Here is a 22,185-nt window from a genome sequence, read left to right as displayed (position 1 = left end):
CCCCACCCCCACCAGCTCCCTGGTACCCTCACCAACAAAGAGCCAGCCGGCCAGGGAACAAAGGTGCCATTTGCATTTCTTTATTTCATCGGCAGTCAACGACCCTCCATTCATTCCCCTGAGCTGCCTGGCTACTTGGCCCTCAGTCTGAGAAGCTAAGCACGAGATATAACAAAACATGCATAAACAACAAACTCTGAGCCCTTCAAGATCTCAGCAAGCCTACCCAAAAAATAAACATACTACAGAAAGATGAAAAAAACAACAGCGGTAGAACCCAAACAACATGATCTCATTCAAAAGACTTTTATTTAAAATTTTCCTGTGTTCCAAGCGTTCACCTGCGCAGTGCCACATGAAATGTATTTTTCATACGGAAATGTCTTTTGCCTCTTTGCCAGCCATCAGTTACCCTAATACAGAAACCATTTGCTCTCTATTAATGTCTTTATGAATGACTTTTTTGTGCTCCTGGCACAGTATCATATTCATAATACATGTGCGAGGGAAAGAATTTGAAAGAAGGAATTAATTTCCATGTGGTTTCGTTAAACGATGATGGCTTTGTCAGCGTGGCCATATCCTTTTTCCTTATTTGTGCACATTGTCTTGTGGCTGTCCCAGTCGAAGGAGCAGGCTCAAAAGGGAGAGCGCACGATTGACTTGAAGAGGCCGGGTGAATGCGGATCGAGGCAATGGCCGCCGTTGGGAGAAGAACGCGGGTGGCTCTCTGCCCTCTTGCTGCACCACGTGTGCCTGGATCCAGCCCCCTCTGTTCTGCACCGTTAATTCGGTGCTGCCGTCTCCCAGCTCTCCGTCCCACGAGACGTGACATCTCCTGCAAGACGTAATTCCTTCCGGGCTCCACTTCCTGACATGCAGCAAGTCTGATTATGCACCGGATCAATAAAAGATCTCATGGATTAGGGAATTGTTTACTGCGGGTGTTTTGAAATGATTAAACTATGTGAGGAGAGGACTGAAATACCAATAAGTCATACATCAGTAAAATATGATGCTTCATTTTACGGTGCGAGAAACAGAATTAAGGTTGCGTTTTTTTCCTGCATTATTAGTATATGGTGATATTATATTAGACAAAAATGCTGCTCTGTGAAGTTTATGAATGTAAGATGGGCTGCATGTAAATATTATTTGCTAGTCTTCCAAATGTTACGGTTTACACTTAGCTGTGAGTGTAATAATCAGCAGCAGTCATTTTATTACCCTTGTTTCAGGGCTTATTCTCCTTTGTTTGTTGGGTATATAATGACTGATTAACAATGTAAATGTGACAGATTTAAAAATGTATTTACTGACATTGTAAGACATTGACTTTTCACTTTCATTATGAGAAAACAAATTAAAGTGCTTTGAAGAGATCTTCATAGTTAGAGTTTGGACTTTGAGGAGTAGATGGTAGTACGTGACCTTTGGGAGCTCACCGTGTTCTCTGAGCACTGTACTGAAAACTACAGTATACTGCATTTCTGCTTCAAATCATGCATCCGTATTCTAGGTCACACACTCTTTACGCTTACTTACCACTGTGAGTTGTTTTCAGGGTGAAATATATCGGCGCGCTATGTGTCACAGCTGAGCGTACACAAATGAAATTTTTGATGGAATGGTGTTATCTTGCACCCAAATTGCTTCTTGCAGAAGAATTCTGAGGACGGGGCACAAATTGTGCCCATAAAATGTTACGTGAGGGATACTTTGAAGGAAATTCCTGCAACTGTGCTATTTTTTTAGGCTCCGTGTTATGAATACCTTGAAAAAACTGTTAGGGCCAGAAGTGTGTCCTTAACCTGATTTGTTACTAAGTCCACACTTAATGACTGAGTCACAATCAGTAAACACCACATAATCCAAGCATCTCTCCATATATTTGCAGGACACCCTGGGCAGGATGCAAATCCATTGCATTGCAGTGTAGTATCTTCTTGTCAACTTCAAACTACGTTGAGACTAAAACTCATGTAAAATTACTGAAAACAAAAAATACATCTCCACAAGTTCCTGTTCAATCCCCATTGCTGGCCAGTTCATCAAATAACCATGTTTTGTTATCTTCTGCCCACTTTGAAGTGTCGTTGTTTGCACCATCATACAGTGCAGAGTGAATCAACTAAATCCTATGAAGAAGGCTTGAGAACTGAAAGTGGAAGACAGTTCTGCAGTGTTACAGAGGTTCAGTACAACCAGTGTTGCTTTGTAAACTGGTTCACTATGGACTGTGTCACTTCACATTTATGTGATACTTTTCTCCAAAGTGACTTCTACTGTTAAGGTCACAGTTACTTACCCATTTATACACCCAGGTAAATTTATTGGAGCAATTTAGAGTAAGTACTTTGCTCAAGGGTACTACAAACAGAGGTGGGGATCAAACCTCTAATCATTGGGTCCAAAGGTATTTGCACTAACCACTCCACTATCAGCTGTCCTTTACATTGGATAAAGATCTCTGAAAATGAGTTGAAGGAATGAAGGGAACGGTGTTTCTGGGATGCATTGTAATGTGTTAGATGAGAACAATCCGGATTCGGGCTGAATAGGTGTGATTGATTGAGCACCGAAGCTCTACTGAAAAGCAGCTTGGGTATCGTGTAACCAAAATTGTGCGCTTAATAGATTAATTTTACGTTTTGCTTGCCTTCATTTGCTGTAGGCAAACCCCAAAACGCTTCCTCACAGCCCTGCGGCTCCATCTCCGCAAACTCGGAGCCTGTCCAGTGGATACGCAGGTGGCTGAGAGGCACTAATGCTGCTGTAATTCTAGGAGTGGATTCACAAAAGCAGCGGGAGACACGGTTGCTGGTGGGAGAGTAAGCGGGAGCCTGGTAAGAGCCGGCACTGGACCGGGACACGGAGCTTAAGGGTGGAAGCACTTCCATAAATACCCACGTGTCAAAGGCTTTCCCTTTGTGGATCCGACCCTAATCTCCTTAGTGGCCAGCAAGAAGATGCCATGATTATCTGTGGCTTCGGCATCCTGACTGGCAGCAGCCGGTTCCAACATGGTCCCCTGGCCCAGAGGACACGTCCCTCTAGTCACACCATTCCTGAGTCCTGCGCTGAACTCTTTTAGAGCAGCTATTGATGTCACTCATGCAGTATGATGTATTGGAAATCACTGTCCTGAAATTCACTCACTGAAGAGTAAAAGCAATATTTAAAAATCAAAAGTATTTAACCAATGCTGAATTTCATTTTAAAAAGTCTTAAAAATGATTAAGTGTGGAAACAAGATGACTTTTCTTATAAATCCTGCTACTGCAGATGAGATCTTACTTAGCTGCTAACATTACATCTGTTTCGTGACAGATAAACATGTACAGAAGGCCTGTGTTCCTGGTTCTTTTGCTTAACGGGCAATATTTAAAAGCTTTTAATGCCAAGACAAAAAAAAAAAAAAAACTAATCCCATGTTAATGAGCAGAATGACCTGTACTGACCTCCAGCTCATTACATGGAAGTATTTTAAGGTATAGCTTGTAAAATGTTCCCACAAATAGCTTGTAAGTAGACTGACAGCTGACAGCAACCTTTGTTTGTGGACCTGTTACAAAACATAGGTCTGCGTGCACCATACCACTTAAATCATCGCTAGGTATCAGTCTGTAGTCACAGTCGGAGCCAAAACTGGTCAGCACTGGTAGCACCATGTGTGGAGTATCTTCTACACTTTCCTTTTACCCAGTGACTCCGATTATTGGGCGTGGTGTCAAGCAAGGAATAACTGTGTTCCTGCTGGATGTATGTGTGCTTTATTGCGACTGCAACTCCATCTTCGTGGATCCCCACTGAGCGTCATTCCTCGAATTTCCAAGTGAAGCCCATCCCCTGGGAGAGGATCGAGTGCAATGATGACATGACCTTCACTGCTCGTTTTAAGTGACTTAAAAAAAGGTTGCTGCCATGTTTTATGAAAAGAGATGTGTATAATTATGGGCATCCAAGTGTATTAGATGTACATCGCTTTGGAGAGAAGCATCTGCTAAATGAATAAATGTAAACATACAGTAAATGTAGATGTATGCTACTGTATGGAAATAAGGGAAATAGAATATTTATTATTATTATTATTATTATTATTATTATTATTATATATTTTTGAATATACATTTCCATATGATCGGGGGAGCACGGTGGGGAGCCTGGGGTTTAAGTCCCGGTTGGGGTGCCTTGTGATGGACTGGCGTCCCTCCAGCCTTATGCCCTTTGTTGCTGGGTTAGTCTCCGGTTCGCCACGACCCCACTCGGGACAAGCAGTTTCAGACTGTGTGTGTGTGCATTTTCATAAGTTTAATCAGAAAACATTTTGCCACTTTCTGTTTTATTAGGGTACTAAGTCGCTTAGCGGATGGCACTGTTGCTTTACAGTCAAAAGACCCTCTTAAAGGCTAGGGTTCAGATCCAACCCCTTCCGTAGTACCACTTAGCGAGGTATTTACCCTGAATGTATACAGTTAAAATTACCAGGCTGGGTAAATGATTGTAGGTAGCTTTGTGTACAAATGTAATATTGTAAGTCAAAAAAAAAAGAATAAATAGTAATATTACTAATATCTTGTAGAATATTAGACGTAATCGGAGCACATTGCGTATGTATTGAAGCAAAAATCCATGAGTAAAGTTTCTATTGAATTGCTGCTTGGCATATTAGCATTGGTGTATTTCTGCTGCTTTTCTTCAACATTCCCGTTGTCATGCTGCTTTGTTCAAAAAAATGAAGTCTAAAAGGCTAAAACTGACCTTGCACAGCTGAACAAATCCTGTTCTGAAAGGTATGGACTGTGACCTTCTCGAGGAGCCCATTACAGTAATACCTCGATTAGTGCTCTAGATTAGCCTTCTTGAGAAATGGGGCGCTTAACAGAACAGCTGCTATAATAAGTCATCAATTTACTGATTTCAAAATATTTTTTGAAAGTTTTAAAAATATGGTAAATAATTTTGAGTCATTCCTCAAAGGGCTAAAAGTCCTATATTGTGCTTTTACATGTCGCCTCACCTCCTCCCGCCAGTCCTATGGAGCCCCTGCGCCCTGTCCCAGGAGGGTCGAGAAGACCCAGACAATAGCCGCGTCCGCCCAGGATGTCAGCGACCCCGCAGCTCCCGAAACGGTCCTCTCGGACTCGGGGCTAATTTTATCCCACCGCAGGGCAGCGGAGGCCGAAATTAGAGAGGTTCCTTTCAGCTCCCGTCTGAATGTCTGCAGATTCGCAGATGAATCTAAAATTAGCTTGTTCTCTCGAACGACTATCATTTTTCCACAGCGGAGCCGTCTGCGGGGTGTGCGTAAGGCCGTGTTCACACACCGCTACACACGATTAGTCGGGGGAGGAGGGGGGTAGTTTCTGGCAGATAAAAATGGCCAAAGGAAACAGGATACTGTTGTGCCTTGGGAATATCTGTCCCTTCCTGAAGCAACAGGGATGTGTGTTTAAACGGTAGTAACACCTATTTTTAGAGCAACGTACACACTGTCACACACCACAAACACTTAAGGGCTGTTACCACCTTGACGTCCAGGAAAGCCACCATGTGATGTAAAGACTGCAGACGGCAGTTTGGGGCAACAGGTGGCGCAATGGTTAGAGCTGCTGCCTTCCTTTCGAAGGTCCGAATTCAACCCGCTGATATACCCTGATTTGCATCGGTAAAAACTTTTCAGCTGTGTAAGTGGGTAAATCAGTGCGAGTAGCTTAACGTTGTAAGTCACTTTGGTGAAAAGCATCGGCTCAATGAAAAAATGTTCAAGTTTGTGCTACATCATCTGAGTGATAACTAATGCGGTGAAGTACAATGGAACTGTGTCCGTGTTCCCACAGACAGCGAGATCGTACCCCCAGACTGTCTGCGGCCACGCTCCTTCACCACGGTGCGCCGGTCGTCCCTGCGGCGCGAGGCGGACGAGTCGCGCCTTTCCGTCAGCCTCTGTGACCTGAACCTCCAGGAGGAGCGCCTGCACCTGGCCTCCTCGGCCTGCCCCATTCCGCAGAACTCGCTTAACTCGCAGCAGTCGAACCTGCTGCCGCCCCACCTGGACGGTGACCTGCACTTCCACCAGGTGCACGGGGCGCACGTGCGGGCACTGGACGAGCAGACGGTTGCGCACTCGGAGCACGGCCGCGAGGAGAGGACCCTGGTGTTCACCAGCCGCCCCCTTCGCGCCGGTGAGACTGTCTTTGTCAAGGTCACCAAGTCAAGCCCGTCGCGCTCGGGCTCGCTCTCCTACGGCGTGACTTCCTGCGACCCCGGCATCCTGAGGCCCAGCGACCTGCCCTACAACCCCGAGTCCCTGGTGGACCGCAAGGAATTCTGGGCTGTGTGTAGGGTGCCCACTCCGCTGCAGAGCAGCGACATCCTAGGCTTCCTCATCACCAAGGATGGGGAAGTCATTCTGAGCCACAACGGCACCAGCGCAGGGATGCAGGTCTGCGTGGACAACTCAAGACCCCTGTGGATGTTCTTCGGGTTGCACGGCGCCGTCACGCAGCTCAGAATCCTGGGTGAGTCCCTACGTGGCTTACACCGTGCATTTGGTTTTACTACGGTACATATGCAATGTATTTCATTATTAATGGCACTACTTTGCCTGCCGTGTGCAAGGGCTGCGCTGACACCTTTGCCGCTCAGCAGATCCGCCCCCGTAGCTCTCACACTCAGCCTTTTCCCTGCTTTGTAGATAAGCCACGGAGTAGCTCACAAGTTGCCATCTAAGGAACAGAATGTAAATGTGTTCGGTGGCGTCTGGAGCAGCCGATGATCTCTCTTGCAGGAAACGAGAGACTGACAGGCGACGGCGAGCGTGGGCAGATAGATGTTCTCTTGATTTTCATGCCTCTCGGTGACAACAAATCAGCGCCTAATGAAAGAGATTTTCATCCCCAAAGTTTGCCGCACTTCTTTTGCACGGCTGTTTTTGTCTGCTTTTCAGCACAATTCAAAGACACAAAGGCCAAACTTGGCAGATTAACCTTTGGGTTTTCCCTAGGATTCTAATTTACATCATTCATTTGATTTTTTTCTTGAATACATTAGAATTTGATGAATAAATTAGAGTCGCAAGACCTGCTTCTAAGTCACAAATCACAACAAGTTAAAGACTGTTGATGTGAATGGATTCATGCTTTTCTGTAAAGAGCAGACTCAAGCTCCCTAACACTGCTCCTGCCCTCGAAAGATCCACACGGGCAAGATGCTATCCCAAAATTATGGCTGTCACACAGTAAAATTGAGCATTGTAAAATTTTTCCTTTTTACATGGACTGAAATTGTTAAATTTTGAAATAGTAGCAACACAGTTCCCTTACTTCTAACTTTTATAATCTTCATCACCATCATCATCTCTCAAAGACAAAAAACCTCTGGTAATATTCATGAATACAGGGGGACCTCGACTGTTGACTGTTGTTCCAACTTCATTGTAAGTCACAGATGTACTGCGTTATACAAACTGAAAGGATATATAAACATTTAACGTCTATTAATTCTACAGTGTATAATAGGCCTTTCATATTTCTTCAATATTTAAAAATATTATTCCTTTTAAAATTGTAAATCAATCTTTTTTCTCTTGCTTTTTCTTTTCTTCGCCACCTGAATATTCATGTTTTCGCTTGCTACCCATTATAAAAAAGTAACTTGAACGGAATCGCAAACAAAACGTTTTGTAAATATAACATGTTTGTAAATGAAGCAAGGTCACCGGTAGACACACTGACTGAGTCAATACGTGGAAATATGGTGCCTTGCAACAACTCGGCCAGCCGATGTTATCGTACAGCAGATGGAGCAGTCGTCGCTAGACTTTACGACTAAACATCGGGACTTGAAAGTAATATTATAAGGTTGAAGGAATGGCCGCCTTAAGTCCAGGTTGTCATAAGTCACATATGTTGTAAGTTGAGGACTACCTGTATTGTTCCACTCAATTGTGTGTGTGTGTTTGCGATTGCCCTGTGGTGAACTGGCCCCCTGTCCAGCATGTACTCTACCTCGTGCCCTGTGCTTCCTGGATAGGCTCTGGACCACCGTCACTTTGCATCAGGCGAGTGGATATTAATAACTGATGGATGGAAGGATGGATTAATATTAATATCTGTTAATATCCAACGCTGCTGTATGTAGACCTGCCTTAGAGAAATGTCGTCAGTCAGTTTAGAACAGTCCGTTCCAGTCCGGTCCAGTCCAATCCAGTGTGTGTGTAAAAGGTAGAAATCAGTGACGATAAAGCAATGTTTACTGGAATGTCGAAGTGCCAAGACATAAAAAAGTCAGAGCTGGATTGTATCGCAAAAAAATGGCACGTGCACCCAGTTAATTTAAGGAAAAGAAAGAAATGGGAGCTTAGGGCTTTGCTACACTTAGAATTTCAGGAATCGTGTGCCTCCGTCGGTGTTTGTGATAAGTGCTCTAAGGATACACACTCGCAACATGTGCTTCATATTTCAACTGGAGCAGGCAGAGCGAGGCGGAAACATTGAGTTAAGGCCGGGTTGTCCCCGTCTCGAGCCCCCGTGTGAATACGTCTGTGCTATTGTAGCAGACAGGTCATTCCATTAATGTCAGTGACGGCCTAGCGCTGATGCTCTTTCCAAATGACAGCCATAAATCACTGTCATCACTGGCTACATGGCCACCTTGGTGCCGCCAAGCGCTGCGAGTATGTGCAGCGACATTAGTGTATCGCAGTTACACTTTCTGCTCGTGCTATTAGTGCCTGTACAATTATGATGCAGTAAACAGAGCTGTTTATAACAGAGTTTAAAAGAGAGCAGTATAACTTTCAAACGCCACTTTAGACTTCTTCACTCAGGCTTGGGGTGTGTGTGACCGGTCCTCACAGAATGGTTTGTGACTGAGTGAAGCATTTGTGTTTCAAAACTATTGCTCCTCAGTCTGCTCTGCATAACTGGATAGCGAAGCCAATACAACACAGAAGCAAAAAAACTGTAATACAAACACACACTGAAACCGTTTGTCCCAAGCGGGGTCACGGCGAGCCGGAGCCTAACCCGGTAACACAGGGCGCAAGGGGACACACCAGGACGGGACGCGAGTCCATCGCAGGGCACCCCAAGCGGGACTCAAACCCCAGACCCACCAGCAAGCAGGCACAGGCCAAACCCGCTGCACCGCTGCACCACCACACCCCCTGTAATACTTTGCTTTACTTTATATCCCATGACTTAACATAAACACCCACAGCAACAGTAAATATCCAACTTGTATAGTTATTGAGAAAGAACTGCTGCACTGTATACAATTACTATGGTGCAATGGGTCTATAAATGGCACTGGCTAAGTGTGGTAAATAATAAATGTACATGAATGTGAACGTAGTGCAATTCACCGTTTCGGACAGCTATTTGAGAGTAATTTGAATATGAAACGGGGCATCAGGAAGCTCATCTGAATATTAAGTGTTATGCTTCAGAAGGGGTGCCAGGTGGTGTAGTGGTTAGGGCCCTTCAGGTTTATTGCCCACTCCCGCTCATACCTTTGATCAAGGTAATTATCCGAGATTGCTTAAGAAAAACAGTCTCCCGGCTTTATGAAGAGGTAAATAAGTTTAAGTTGCTTAGTATACAAACATTTTAAATTGTCTTGGACAAAGTTGCAAAATAATAGATTAGAATCGTAAAGAAGGGGAACGATGGGGTTACGTTCTGCGAAACCCATGCTAAGTCGACAATACCGTAAGTCGAAAATGCATTTAATACACCTAACCTACCGAACATCATAGCCTAGCATACATGTGATGGCCATTACGGGCTTCCCGCCTTCCTGCTGGGCAGTTATCTTGAGTTTCCTCTCAAGAGTAATTGCCTTCCTCTTCTTCTACTCACCAGTAGCAGGAAACACAGATGGGTGTTTCTGTGACATTATGGATGCACAAAACACAACGTAGATACGGGGGGGTATCTGTATAGCGACCATGTGCAGACTGGGAGATGCGGATCGCTGCGGCGAGAGAGTATCGCACCGTATATTGCTTGTCTGGGAAAAAAATCAAAATTCAAAATTTTAAGTACGGTTTCAGTTGAATGTCTATCGCCAGCTCGCCATCGTAAAGTCAAAAAACTCGAAGTTGAACCTTCGTAAGCCAAGGGGCATCTGTATTAATTTGCTGGAGAGCTGCTGACTTACTGTGGCATGCAGTAAACTGCACATCCAGAGTAAGTCTGTCCTGCTACTTGTGTATTATACCATAATAGGTCTGAAAGTGACATACATCCATCCACTGACATACATCCAAAGGCATTTAGCACAAAAGCATCTGCTAAATGAATAAATGTAATGTAATGTAAATGAAAGGTTTCACATTCCTCCAGTTCTGTTTCTTTTAGCTCAGCGGGTCACGTTTTCTCCTTTCCTACCTGTGTGGGTGAATCTGGTTTGTTTGTAAAACTAAGAGTTCAGATAAGTAAAGCATTAAATATGGTGCACAAGTGATATGGATACACTGATCTGGTGTGAACGGGGAGCAAACCACCCGCTGAGAGAAGTGTGTGGCCACTGTGTAAAGGGAACCTGGCAAGTGATAAACCAAACAACTCTGCGAGGAGTGAGATGGAGAATGAGGGTTGGGATGAAGAGCGCTGCACACAGCAGTTGACTGAATGCCCTGCTAGCTTTTTAAAACACTGCAGTAGAGGTACAGATCATCCAGCAGAACTTTCGTTGATCTGTCCATCCACCCATACATCCATCTGTCTGTCTGTCCTTTCATCCACCTGTTCATATATCCATCCAGCCAATGCTGGGTGATGTGTTCCAGAGCTTATCCCAGAAGCACAGGGTGTGAAGCGGGGAACACCCTGGACGGGATGCCAGTCCATTGCAGCAGTACTCTGCCTGACATCTAATATCTAAGTCGAAGTCTAACCGAAGTCTAATATTTGAATCGGGAAGAATTGCTTCGGTGGGAATGGATGTCCCTCCTGAAAGGATCAGCTAATGATGGACAGCTGTGTGTTTTTACACCCTTTTTACTTAACTCATTCCTAGTGCTGACATCACCAGTATGGCAAGCATGTAGTAGGATTTGTAAGTTTCAAAGCAAGGGCTGTGCGGATCCCACAGTGGCCATCTCCATCCTAAACTTCAGGACTTTGGGATAACAGGATGAGGAGTTTATTTTAGGAATGCGGTGGAAACCGGGAGTGGTGGGCGGGGCTCCAGCACCGACGAGCCGTATGTCATTATGTGCACCTCAGTATGCATCATGGACTCCATTAAAATGTCATTCCGTTCACGCTCAGCCGAACACTTTACCTCCCACGTCCATTCCGAGTCTTAATGTTCCTCCCGCTGACATCTTTGGATCTAGCCTGTTCGCCCACAGCTCCTTCCTTAGCGCTCGCTTGCTCTCTCTCTCTCTCTCTCTCTCTCGCCCCCCCGACCCAGCAGCGTGACGGTGCAGCCATGACGTCTCTGCAGCCCCCTCAGTGCAGCCTGCGACAAAGGCAATGGCTGCGACTGGCAAAGACTGACTCATGGCTCCACTTCCTTGACTGGCACTTTTTGCAGGCTGCTTCTAATTAGGCTTAGAGAGCTGTATGACGCAAATGACGTTTTTCACATCCACACGCTTAATTTAGTGGTTTATCAATGTGCGCACTTTCCCAAAGTATGCAGCGTTGGAATAAATCAATTGTCTTCCATCATCATACTGAAGTCTTACAATGATGTGATGGAGGAAAGGGGAGCGACGATACACTTTATGTTGGGAAGCTGGGGACTGTGATCCATTTGAAAAATGATTCAGAAGAAAACATAAACAGGCAGGAAGGACATCCTTTGGAAACAGACAAAATGTTAACAATCCTCATAACAATCAGACTGGACATGTGTTTTCAGCATCCCTGTATGCCCTGTATATACAGTGCACATGAGCAAGTCTCCAAAAGTGAATTGGTTTTGGGGTGAGATATCCGTAATTTGGTGACTAGTTGCACAGACATCAGATCCATGAAGGAGAGTAAGGGGAAGAACAAAGGTGCGGACGAAATATGTCGGCAAATGTTTACGTGTGTTATTTGGATGAGACGATAAACTCAGTAGAGTTGGCTCAAGCTCAACCCTCGTTCGTGATGCATTTACGTGAAGAGTTTATTGATGCTTTTCACTTTTCATCACGATTGACCTTCACCATCTTCCCAGCTCCACCATTTTTATTTGCATCATCGCTGTCACAAAGTTTAGTTTTTTCTGTCAGATTGAAACAACACAGTTCCGAATCTAAACCCAACTCATCATAACAGCTCACCCACACCATGAAGAGCTGAACCTGCATATGGAATAAAGAAGCAACTGAGGTGGAGTTCTAGGGAATTTAGCCATATCTTACAGAGAGTGTGTTGCTCAGTTGCTTTGGGCATACATTATTTGTATTTGTGTGTGTGTGTGTGTGTGTGTGTGTGTGTGTGTGTGTGTGTGTGTGTGTGTGTGAGATGTATGTTGTTTACACTGTTGTCCAGGGTGCAGGAGAAGTTTTGGACCTCTACAAAGAAACGTGTGCAGTTAACAGTACGTCATTCTGCTCATTCCTGCCATAGCAGTGGGATTTAGACGAAAGTATTTTATGTTGTATTTACTTTTTTGGTATTGGGGGGTTGGTAGTGGGAGGAGGGGGATGGAGCGAGTGAGTGAGTGAGTCACAGCTGCAGGTTTTTAATCTTGGAGCGAAGTGAAGCAAGGGAGCTCTGCTGATCCCAGATCCACGCACCCTTTCAGCTGTCATGGGCATGTTGGAGCTGTAGCAGCCCTGGATTCCTCCGGCAAGGGGAATGACATGCCGCGCCACCCAGGATCACGCGAAGGGTGGAAACCTACCCCTTTGCAGAGTGGGTGGTAGATTTCCCAGCCCGATGACAGAACCCCTCACTAATTCCAGGCTGTCCCCCATTAATGAGGCACGGCAACCTTGATTTGAGAGCCACACATAAACACGACCTTGAACCCCTATTCTCCAACCCCCCAACTGGGCTCTGCCTGCAGGACACTGGCCTACTTCTATAAAACACCGCCTGGTTCCATAAATACCCATGCAGGACATGCGCCCTGCTGAGAGCTTCTGAAGTATCAATCCCTGTTTTTGAGCTCATTACTCATTGCTATTATTGAGCTGCTCAGCACATTCAAGACACTGTGTTAGTCTATAGTCTGACTCTTTTTCACAGTTATACAACTGGATGTTTTCGTCTAAACGGTTCAGGTTGAAAAGCTCCTTCCGGGGTACACCAGGGCCCCCTTCTGAGACCTACACTTTTTTCATCTAAAAGCCACTTCCATGACACCTGCTCCCACACAAGATTTCAGTATTGGTTTTCAAGTGGTGAGGCACCGCAGTCGAAAACAATTACCTACACGTAAATGATCTCTACAGTGTGTGTCAGTAGACATCTGTCAAATTCTTTGCGACATTTATATACCAGCACGCTTTTTTCACTGTTTCATATCCAACGCTGCTGCGGTTGTCATTGTTAATGCCGTTTGTGCCTATTAGGACAGGAAATACTTAAGATTTTTTCCAAGCTTCAGCTCTGCAGGACAGCACCGATAGGTTTGTGTTATGTTTCTAAATAATTAGATAGCAAGAGGATGAGTTATATTTCTGTATTTCTTTTGCAAGGTATGTGCTAAACAGCCAGTGGTATTTATAACAGGTTAATAGTACTTAATATTTTCACTGACAGTTAATGTTCTCTGAACGTCAGCGATTTTCAACCTTAAGTCATTTTTATGGCTCACGATATTATTACATTTGTGCCATTTGGCATACAAATTTTCAAAGCAATCGGCTTCTTTTCAGCAAGGATATACACCCTCTGCAACTCATTTGCATTCTAATGCATTTAACTGTGGGTTTAGGTTTAAACATCGATAGAAAACAATTATCTGCGGCTCAGAGACACGGGACGTTGGTAGCTGGGCGGTGGTACTGTAGGTAATCTCTTGCGAAAAAGGTTTGGATCTGCAATGATGAGAACTAACAGCTGGTTCAGATGGAAGTTGTACTGCTTTGGAACTCAGACACACACTCACACATGCACACACAAATACACATTCAGACATGGAGGCTTCTGGGCAGATTCCTTCAATTTCGTCTTGTTTATCTTATGTTACTGTTTATGTTATTTGTATCATGTTCCAGTGATATTCTGTCGCCCATCTGCCTCAAAACTTGCCGGAGCAGGAAAAGAGACTTGATGTTTTTCTCAGCACTCCTGATAGAAAACAGCCGAGGATTAGCAGTAAATAGATTAAATCTTGGTGCTGATTTGCCATTAGAGACTCTGGGCCGAGGCGGAACAATGTGAAATAAGCTTGTTTGACTCCTATTTCCAGGCTCCACCTACCAGGCAGACACACGGGGGCCTTCGGCCCCCAGCTCTCCCTCGTCCATCCCCAACACGCCGACGGGACTGTGCGGGGGCGGTTCAGACACCACCCTCAACAGCAGCTGCCCCGGAGCGTTCTGCGGTTCCGCTGGAGGTCAGTGCTCAGCCACATATCGGTGCTTGGAGGTAATGTGAGAAACGCAGGTTCAGATTCAGTTTCCAAAGGTTCCCATTTCAGCTCTTCTTTGTTTTGTTTTTTTTCTTTCAAACATGCAATTGGTTTTCATTCTTGGTTTATCACTTCAGCAGCACTTTCATAGCTTCAGCTTGTGGAGATCTCTGACCTTCACTGGAGCACCTTCCAGAATAATGTACCACCGTTTAATGATAAATAGTATTTCGTTCACTGCCCACTATGTGTTTAACTCTGAAAAGCGTTCAGACACTCTGCCTCTTCGGTTAGAAAACCAGCTACACGCATTCCTTACACCGAAGGGATTAATTTGTTCTGAGAAATCAAGCCATGGTATAAATTTCCATTGTGGGGGACTGAGTTAAGAGATTTAAGTCAACTGTATCCATCCATCCATCCATCCATCCATCCAGTTTCAATAAGCATTTGTCCTGAGCAGGGTCACAGTGATCCCGAACCTATCCTGGAAGCATTTGGGTGGAAGGCTGAGGCGAGTACACACTGGCTGGAACACCAGTCTATTGGAGGGCAGCCACACACACACTACAGGCAATTTAGAGTCACCTGTCCACCTCAACAGTATGTGGTTGGGCTCCCATGTGTTCCTCCACACAGACAGTGAGGAATTGAACCCATGTCCTCCTGCACCATACTTTCATTCACTCATTATTAATAACCACTTGTCTAGGGTTGCCATGGTTCAGGGTCCACCTCACAAGCGCACATAAACAGTACACTGGACAGAGACGTTTCAGCAACAATTATCACTCGATTATATCGAGAAGCCATTATAACAATGTTTCACTGTACAGGACTCTGTTATGTGAGGCACTAGTGTACTGTATATACTCCCTCTTACATTTATTTACTTAGCTGATACTTTTTGCCAAAGTGACTTACCATGTTACACTACCTTTAAAGATTTAATCATCAGTACAGCTGGGTAATTTTATTGGAGCATTTTATGGTAAGTACCTTGCTCAAAGGTACTAGAGCAGTAGATGAGATTCAGTCCTACGACCTTTAGATCCAAAGGTAGCAACTCTGCCCACTACGCTACCAGCTGTCCACTTCCTTTCACATTGACAGTCTCACCCAAACACAGCAATAATTATGGTGACCCTAACACAGCTAATATAGTTGTTTCAATGTTAATATTTGGAAATAAATTGTATAAATATTAATTCTGTTTTTAGTTGAGGGGGCACGGTGGTGCAGTGGCTTGGACAGGTCCTGCTCTCTGGTGGGTCTGGGGTTCGAGTCCCGCTTGAGGTGCCTTGCGACGGACTGGCATCCCATACTGGGTGTGTCCCCTCCCCCTCCAGCCTTATGCCTTGTGTTGCTGGGTTAGGCTCCGGCTCGGCATGACCCTGCTCAGGACAAACGGCTTCAGTGTGTGTGTGTGTGTGTGTGTGTGTGTGTGTGTGTGTGTGTGTGTGTGAATACCCTGACACTATCGTAAATAAGTCTTGATCTTGAAATCAGGTGATCATCCAGTGTGAAACATTACAGTTTCTTCTGTGCCGTAACACAGTGAGTGATCTTGTGATATTGTCATAAACATCTGAGAAAAATTATAAAAATGTCTTCTAAATGGTTGCGAGGGCAGAGAAGGATAAGTTGAAAGAAAGGATATAATATCACAAGAGAAACTAGAACTCATTGAGAACATTAAATGTGGAGAGAAGTAGAAAGATATTATTGCAAGTACCGATTTAGGTGGCTCTACTGTTTTTACAATTTTTGAAAACGTCAAGTTCGGAATTTTTAATTGGTGCCGACACATTGTCCAAGGTGTTTTGTTCGTGACATGAGAAGAAAATTAAAGAAAAAAGAAAAGAAAGTGGAGAAGGAAAAGCACAGGGAATTGAATATGACGAAGGAAGAGAATGAATGAAGCAGCTCTGATACTACACTCGCACCTTGTGTGTCCACTCTGGCACTCCAGTGGAAACGTTTCTCATGGTCCGTGGTGGTCCAGAAGTCTTCCACTGTCCTGCACAGTTTGTGTTACCAGCTATAATAATTAGGATAATCAGTGACAGATTTACATAATTTTATATAAATATTCCTAAAATATGTTGATGTTATCAGTGTCATACATAAAAAAAAATACCTTTTATTTTGGTATCTTAATTTTATCCGACACATTTTTGATATGGGAACCTGATGTTTCCCCCCCCCCCCTCCTAAAATATATTGGTAATTTGATCCCCTCACGACAGGACTTTGTGTAACCGTAGTTTCACAGAATGCACCACCCCATTCACTTGAGGGGTGAGTGTGTAGGTCTTAAGACTGTACGAACTACCCAAAGTTAACAACATGCTCTTATACCGCAGGGACGACTCCAAGCTCACCCATCAGCCTCCCCAAATCGCCCACCTTCCCATCGGGCTCTGGATCCTGGAGTGACGAGTGCTCCATCTGCTATGAGAACATGGTGGACACTGTGATCTACGCTTGTGGGCACATGTGTCTGTGCTACACCTGTGGCCTCAAACTGAAGAAAATGGCCAATGCCTGCTGCCCCATATGCAGGAGGACCATCAAGGACATTATAAAGACTTACCGCAGTACGTAAGGAGTGGCCAGGGATGCGGGGCCTCGTGAAATCGTAGGCGCAGAGGAGGAAAAAATATCAGGGAATTTTTTCTGTGGTGCACCATGGTACGATCCACGTTGGGGCAGTTCCTTGTTCATGAACGTGTGAGGTTCGTTAGTATGCCGAGGTCCATTTCATTTCACACAGATTCTGCAAGGCACCGTGTTTCAGCTTAGGAGAACTTGGCGGTAAACAGCAGTTATCTTTTTCACAAAAAGCTTTGCCACCGCCAGCGATTCAGGAAGTCTTGGACAATCAAGTCCAACAGTGGAGAAGGTTCCCTTTTTGTCACTTTGGAGTCTCTCTCTAAAATGGAAAGTATGAGCTCTTCTCTAAATGTTCTGTGTCTGAGTGAGTGTGGCAGAGGAGAGGAGCGCGGGTTTAGTCTAAGTTTAGGTAGACGTTCCAGCTGAATCTAGATACACGTCCTAAAGTCAGCTTTAGAGATGTGCATGTGGAAATGATCCTGCTGCACAACTTCTGTCTGTGCTACACAAAACGAAACGGAAATCTCTGAGGACCTTATACTCCAAACAGAAATGGTGACAGTCGCCAGCAGTGATTCTGTTGGATTTGCTGCGCTCAAGAAAAATAAGGAAGTGATCTCTCCCTCTGCAGGTGCGCTATGTTTTCACGAACCTGTACGAGTCGCCGGAAGAGAACGGCATCTGGAAACGACATTCTAGCCATTTGACGTCGCCGCACTTCGTCAGCAGTGAGCGCTCGCTCTGCGTAACAAGTGACGACGGCAGAACTTTCCATCCTTTCGCTCTTTGGACACCTTGCCACGCTGTTAACCCATACTGGCAAACAGCTGTAGTGTCAGTGCTGTGGTGATCGCACGTCCAGTGGGTCACTTCTGCTCTAATGTGTCAGTGTGTTGTGCCCTGTGTGCCCTGTCTCATGGGGTCGTGGGGTCTCATCCAGTTACACACAGAAACGCGCGTGCGGCTGCACAGAATATAATGGAAAATTGCGATCCCAGTACGGCACTTTGCAGTGGTTGAGATGGATCTCCTGCTTCTGAGCTCTTCAGTGTTTTGCTATAACGACCGAGTCCTGAACCACAGTGACCAAGATCAGAGCTGCACACTTGCTGGGACGAGCCAGTGCACTATGAGATACGGCCATGAAGCGGATGAGCGCAGACCTAACAGTATCCGACCCAAACCAGTGTCAAATCTGGGATCCCAGTGAACAGCGCGAATGTAGTTGTGCGCATGCTGTTTACCAGGAGACAGAAGCCATGCCAGTCCGCCTCAAGCCTTAACAAATGGGAAGAGGCCATTTTTGTCAATGGAGGGTGTTTTTTTATCGGTTGTATTCATGCCCATTCCCCAAATACCAAAAATGCCGTAGTCTAGTGTAACTGCGACCTGCTGTAAGGAAGAGAAGAGGGTTACAGTGAAGAAAGGCCGAAAGGTACAAGTTAGTCAAGAAGATAATAATCACATGACAGCATGTTAATAAATAAGCCTTTCTTTTCAGGAGTGTTATTTCACTGCTCAGTTCTGTACAGGATCTGCGCTCTCAGCCCACTCGTTCTGGGTACTCTGTGTTCACCTTAAGTACTGTGACTGTAAAGGTAGTGGGAATAAAAACACGGCCGCTTTCGCAAGCAGGGGCATCCGCAGGAGTCATCCTGCATATCACTGCTGCTCCTACTCATTGTGTTGAAAACATGCAGGCAGCACTGGCTTCAGCGTATCATCCTTACATATGTGTGCATTTCAGCGGGAAGTGATGGTGCGTGGAAAGGAATGACAACTACGTGACCGGGTATTACAAGTGCAGGTACAAACCCGTGTCGGAAACGTCTTGTTTTGCGCTGCATCTCTAGGGAAGATTGATCAGTTTAAATGGCAAGTTTAGCTTAGACCTTCTGGTCACTCATTTACACATCGCAGGACTAACTTTACTCATGTAACTTGCACCTTTCTTCTAATAGAAAACGTTAGTCGAAGTCCCTTCATTTCATAGTAACCTGAGAGAGATGCTGGAAAGTCCCCTGAAGAGCATTATACTGATTTTAGAATTAGATTGCTTGTGTTTTGTAATTCTTTAAGGGATAGACTGTATTTAATAGTGGGGGAGAATTCTGCATAATATATTTCCATGAAAAATGTACTTTATATTTGTAGGACGATGTACATATTTGAAAATGGCCCAGAACCATACATGAATCATATTTTTGGAAATAAATTTGTGATGCAGCAGGGCTTTTGATAATCAGAAGTGAATGTATGATAACTGTCCACACAGAAACCCAGTAGTTTCAAAATGGTTTCAAAGGAATAAAAATTAATCATTCTCCTCCAGAAACACCTCTAACATTCAGCTAAAAAAAAAAGAAAAAAAAAAAAAAACTTCACTCTGGTCTCATTTTCAGTATTCTTCATAATGTTCAAGTGGCCACGTGTGGTGCTCATTTCTTAATGAAGTGTCCTCACCGGACTGGGACATAGAGGCTGTGGCGTCCAATTTGGAAAAAACAAATGCCAGTATAAACAATGTACATTCGGACCATTTTCAAAAGCATAGATGAAATTGTATTATATATGGATTCATTCTGTAAAAATTAAAATGAACAATCAAGTGGTCAAACTTGATGTTAAAAGCAATGGAATTCATGAATGAGGCTTCTGAAATTTGGAGATATTTACTGTAATGTAAAATAATAAGCAGGTAGTGACCATTGTTTTTCCACATTCCAAATATCTGTACTCTGGATTTCTCTAGACTCATAATATGTTGTGATATGTTAGATAGATAATGGTACCTATTTATTTTTTAATGTCTTCACCTGCCTTTCTAACAATTAAAGTCACAAAAAGAGCAATATTATAATCTCTCGCCCTGTCAGTATGGACTATTTTAAAGGGATACCTGGACAGATTATGTAAATTATATAATTAAGAACTGAGGCTTGAATTTTTGCTGCTAAAGTGTTTGCTGTGTCTCCATTGAAGCAAATGCTAAGATTCACATACACACACACTCATTTGCATATGCTGTGTTTAAAGATACACGCCTTTCTTTCAAGTGTTTATTCCTGACTGAATGTTAATTTATGCTACTTTAGACGATTAAACCCCTAATTGTAGGTACAGTAGGAGAAAAGCATTTAGTCACGTTTGTATGACTTGAGAAAGCTTCCTTAGGCTCTAATTGTGCTGTGGTTTTATTTTTTGTCACAATTTATTCGTTACAAAATAATATAGCTGCTAAGTGTGTGAGTGTATATATACAGTGTATGTGTGTGTGTATATATAAACAGCAAAAGAGCAAGTACTGTTTAGTGCTTTTGCGAGTTCTGTAAAACAGCAGAGCACAGGTGTGCGTGAACATTTCCATTCGCATTCGTACCTCTCCAGTCCAGATGCTTTGTCGCTTTGATACCGTTTGACATTAGTGAAGGATAGAAATTAATTATTGGTGCGTTTCTCAAGACGTATATCCTAAGAACTTCATTTTTTTTAAATGTAGACCTTGTTTCAACCCTTTTCAATAAAACCTTATTATTTTTGTGTTTTATGTTAAATTAATAAGTCAGATTCCTAAGATGCTTAGTGTCACTTTATTGAACTCCTGATTGTACATTATGATACCATTTAAAAAGGTGTTCCCTTGGTAGCTGGAATTGTATCATGTAATATTATGGGGTTTTTATCCTTATGTTTTTGACCAAATTTTTCAGTAGTGAAGCTGATATTTTTGACTTTCATCTATTATTTCCTGTAAAATATGATTATTTATTTTGCCACTGACAAACTGGCACAGTTCACACAGAGCTAGATGTCAAAATGACTTAAATTGTATGAAAATTCTGTAGATTCAGATAAAGTGGTCAAATTTTACGCTTGAATAAATTGTATCTAAATGATGGGTGTGGAAACCTGGATTGTTTTGGTCCGGAGCATCTTGCTTGCTTTTCTGTTTACTTTTCAGTTATCAGTTGTTCTACACCTGGAATGACAGGTGAACTTAACTCATTATCTAAACAGTGGTGTCAGTAAGGCTGTTGAAGCAGGCTGAGGAGGAGTGAACACCAGCATGCGCCGAGATCCTTTACAAGTCTGGGTTTGGCACCTTTGAGCCTTTGGCAAAGAGCAGAATGGGACAGAGCTGTCCGCTATGGCTGTGCATGGACTTCATTCTTCCTCGCCGCCGAATGACCGTTTCAATGAGAAGGTGCGTCACGTAGTGTTTCAGATGCACAATAACATCGTGCTTTGGGACACTGTCAAGAATTACACCAGACTACATCTACACCTACTGAAATGTGGTATCAGAAGCTTTTTCAATAAAATATCAAAATGTGTTAACAGACTGTGATGAAGGACACCAAGTTAAGATTATGAGAAACAAATGTCCTGTTACAGTAGCAGGAACTACAGTAGTTGTGATACCTTTTCATCTGAAGCTTACAGGTTTGAATTCTACTCCTAATGCAGTAGCTTTGATTGAGGTACTTGCTCTGATGTACCCCAGTAAGAATACCCAGCTGTATACATGGTCCAGTGCTAAAATTTGCTTAGGATGAGATACGATTAATAAGAAGAATGGTTCATACTCTGATTATAAAAAATTATCAGTAGAAGAGAGTGCTTCATACTTTACTTTAGAGGTGGGCGGTGTTGTGAGACCGATTTCTGCTCCCTACCTGTATCTTTTGTCGCGAATCATTGGTACATGGACTCTAGAGACTGACGAAAGCTCCTTGGTTGGCATGTGAAGCCCCTGGCTGCTGGATTACAGCGTGAGTTTGGCAGATTCCTGCTTCTCAGCCCAGATGCCCTGTTTGCTGTTGATTCCCACGAAGAGGAGAGCAGGTAAAGCCAGGCTGAGAAGAATACCTTTATTCATGAATTTGTATTACAACTGAGAGGAAAAAAAAAAAAAAAAAAAAAAAACACTGCAATGTTCTTGTTTATTTAAAACTAGTTCTAAGTGGTCAGTTTGTAATTTTTGTTCACTGTGGGAGTCAGATGATTGTGACTGTCAATAAACTTTTCGGACATGTTTCC

The 22,185-nt window shown here is 43.8% G+C and overlaps 1 protein-coding gene across 3 annotated transcripts in view; it reads left to right on the top strand.

Moving 5' to 3' along the window:
* The window catches only part of neurl1aa (neuralized E3 ubiquitin protein ligase 1Aa), a 72,360-nt gene extending 51,708 nt beyond the window's left edge, over positions 1–20,652 (top strand). For 2 of the 3 annotated variants that reach the window (XM_018750703.2, XM_018750704.2), the window contains exons 4-7: positions 5,841–6,521; positions 14,368–14,514; positions 16,896–17,129; positions 17,777–20,652. In XM_018750703.2, the coding sequence (XP_018606219.1) occupies positions 5,841–6,521; positions 14,368–14,514; positions 16,896–17,129; positions 17,777–17,844 (1,130 nt within the window). In that variant the 3' untranslated portion in view covers positions 17,845–20,652. Of the gene's footprint in view, positions 1–5,840; positions 6,522–14,367; positions 14,515–16,895 lie in introns of all 3 variants that reach the window. The other variant, XM_018750705.2, reaches the window with a different exon arrangement.
* The last annotated feature ends 1,533 nt before the right edge of the window (positions 20,653–22,185 follow it).

The sequence above is a fragment of the Scleropages formosus genome, chromosome 16 (assembly GCF_900964775.1).
Source record: "Scleropages formosus chromosome 16, fSclFor1.1, whole genome shotgun sequence".
NCBI lineage: Eukaryota > Metazoa > Chordata > Actinopteri > Osteoglossiformes > Osteoglossidae > Scleropages > Scleropages formosus.
Note: the sequence above shows the minus strand (reverse complement) of the source record. Positions and strands in the feature narration are given on the sequence as shown.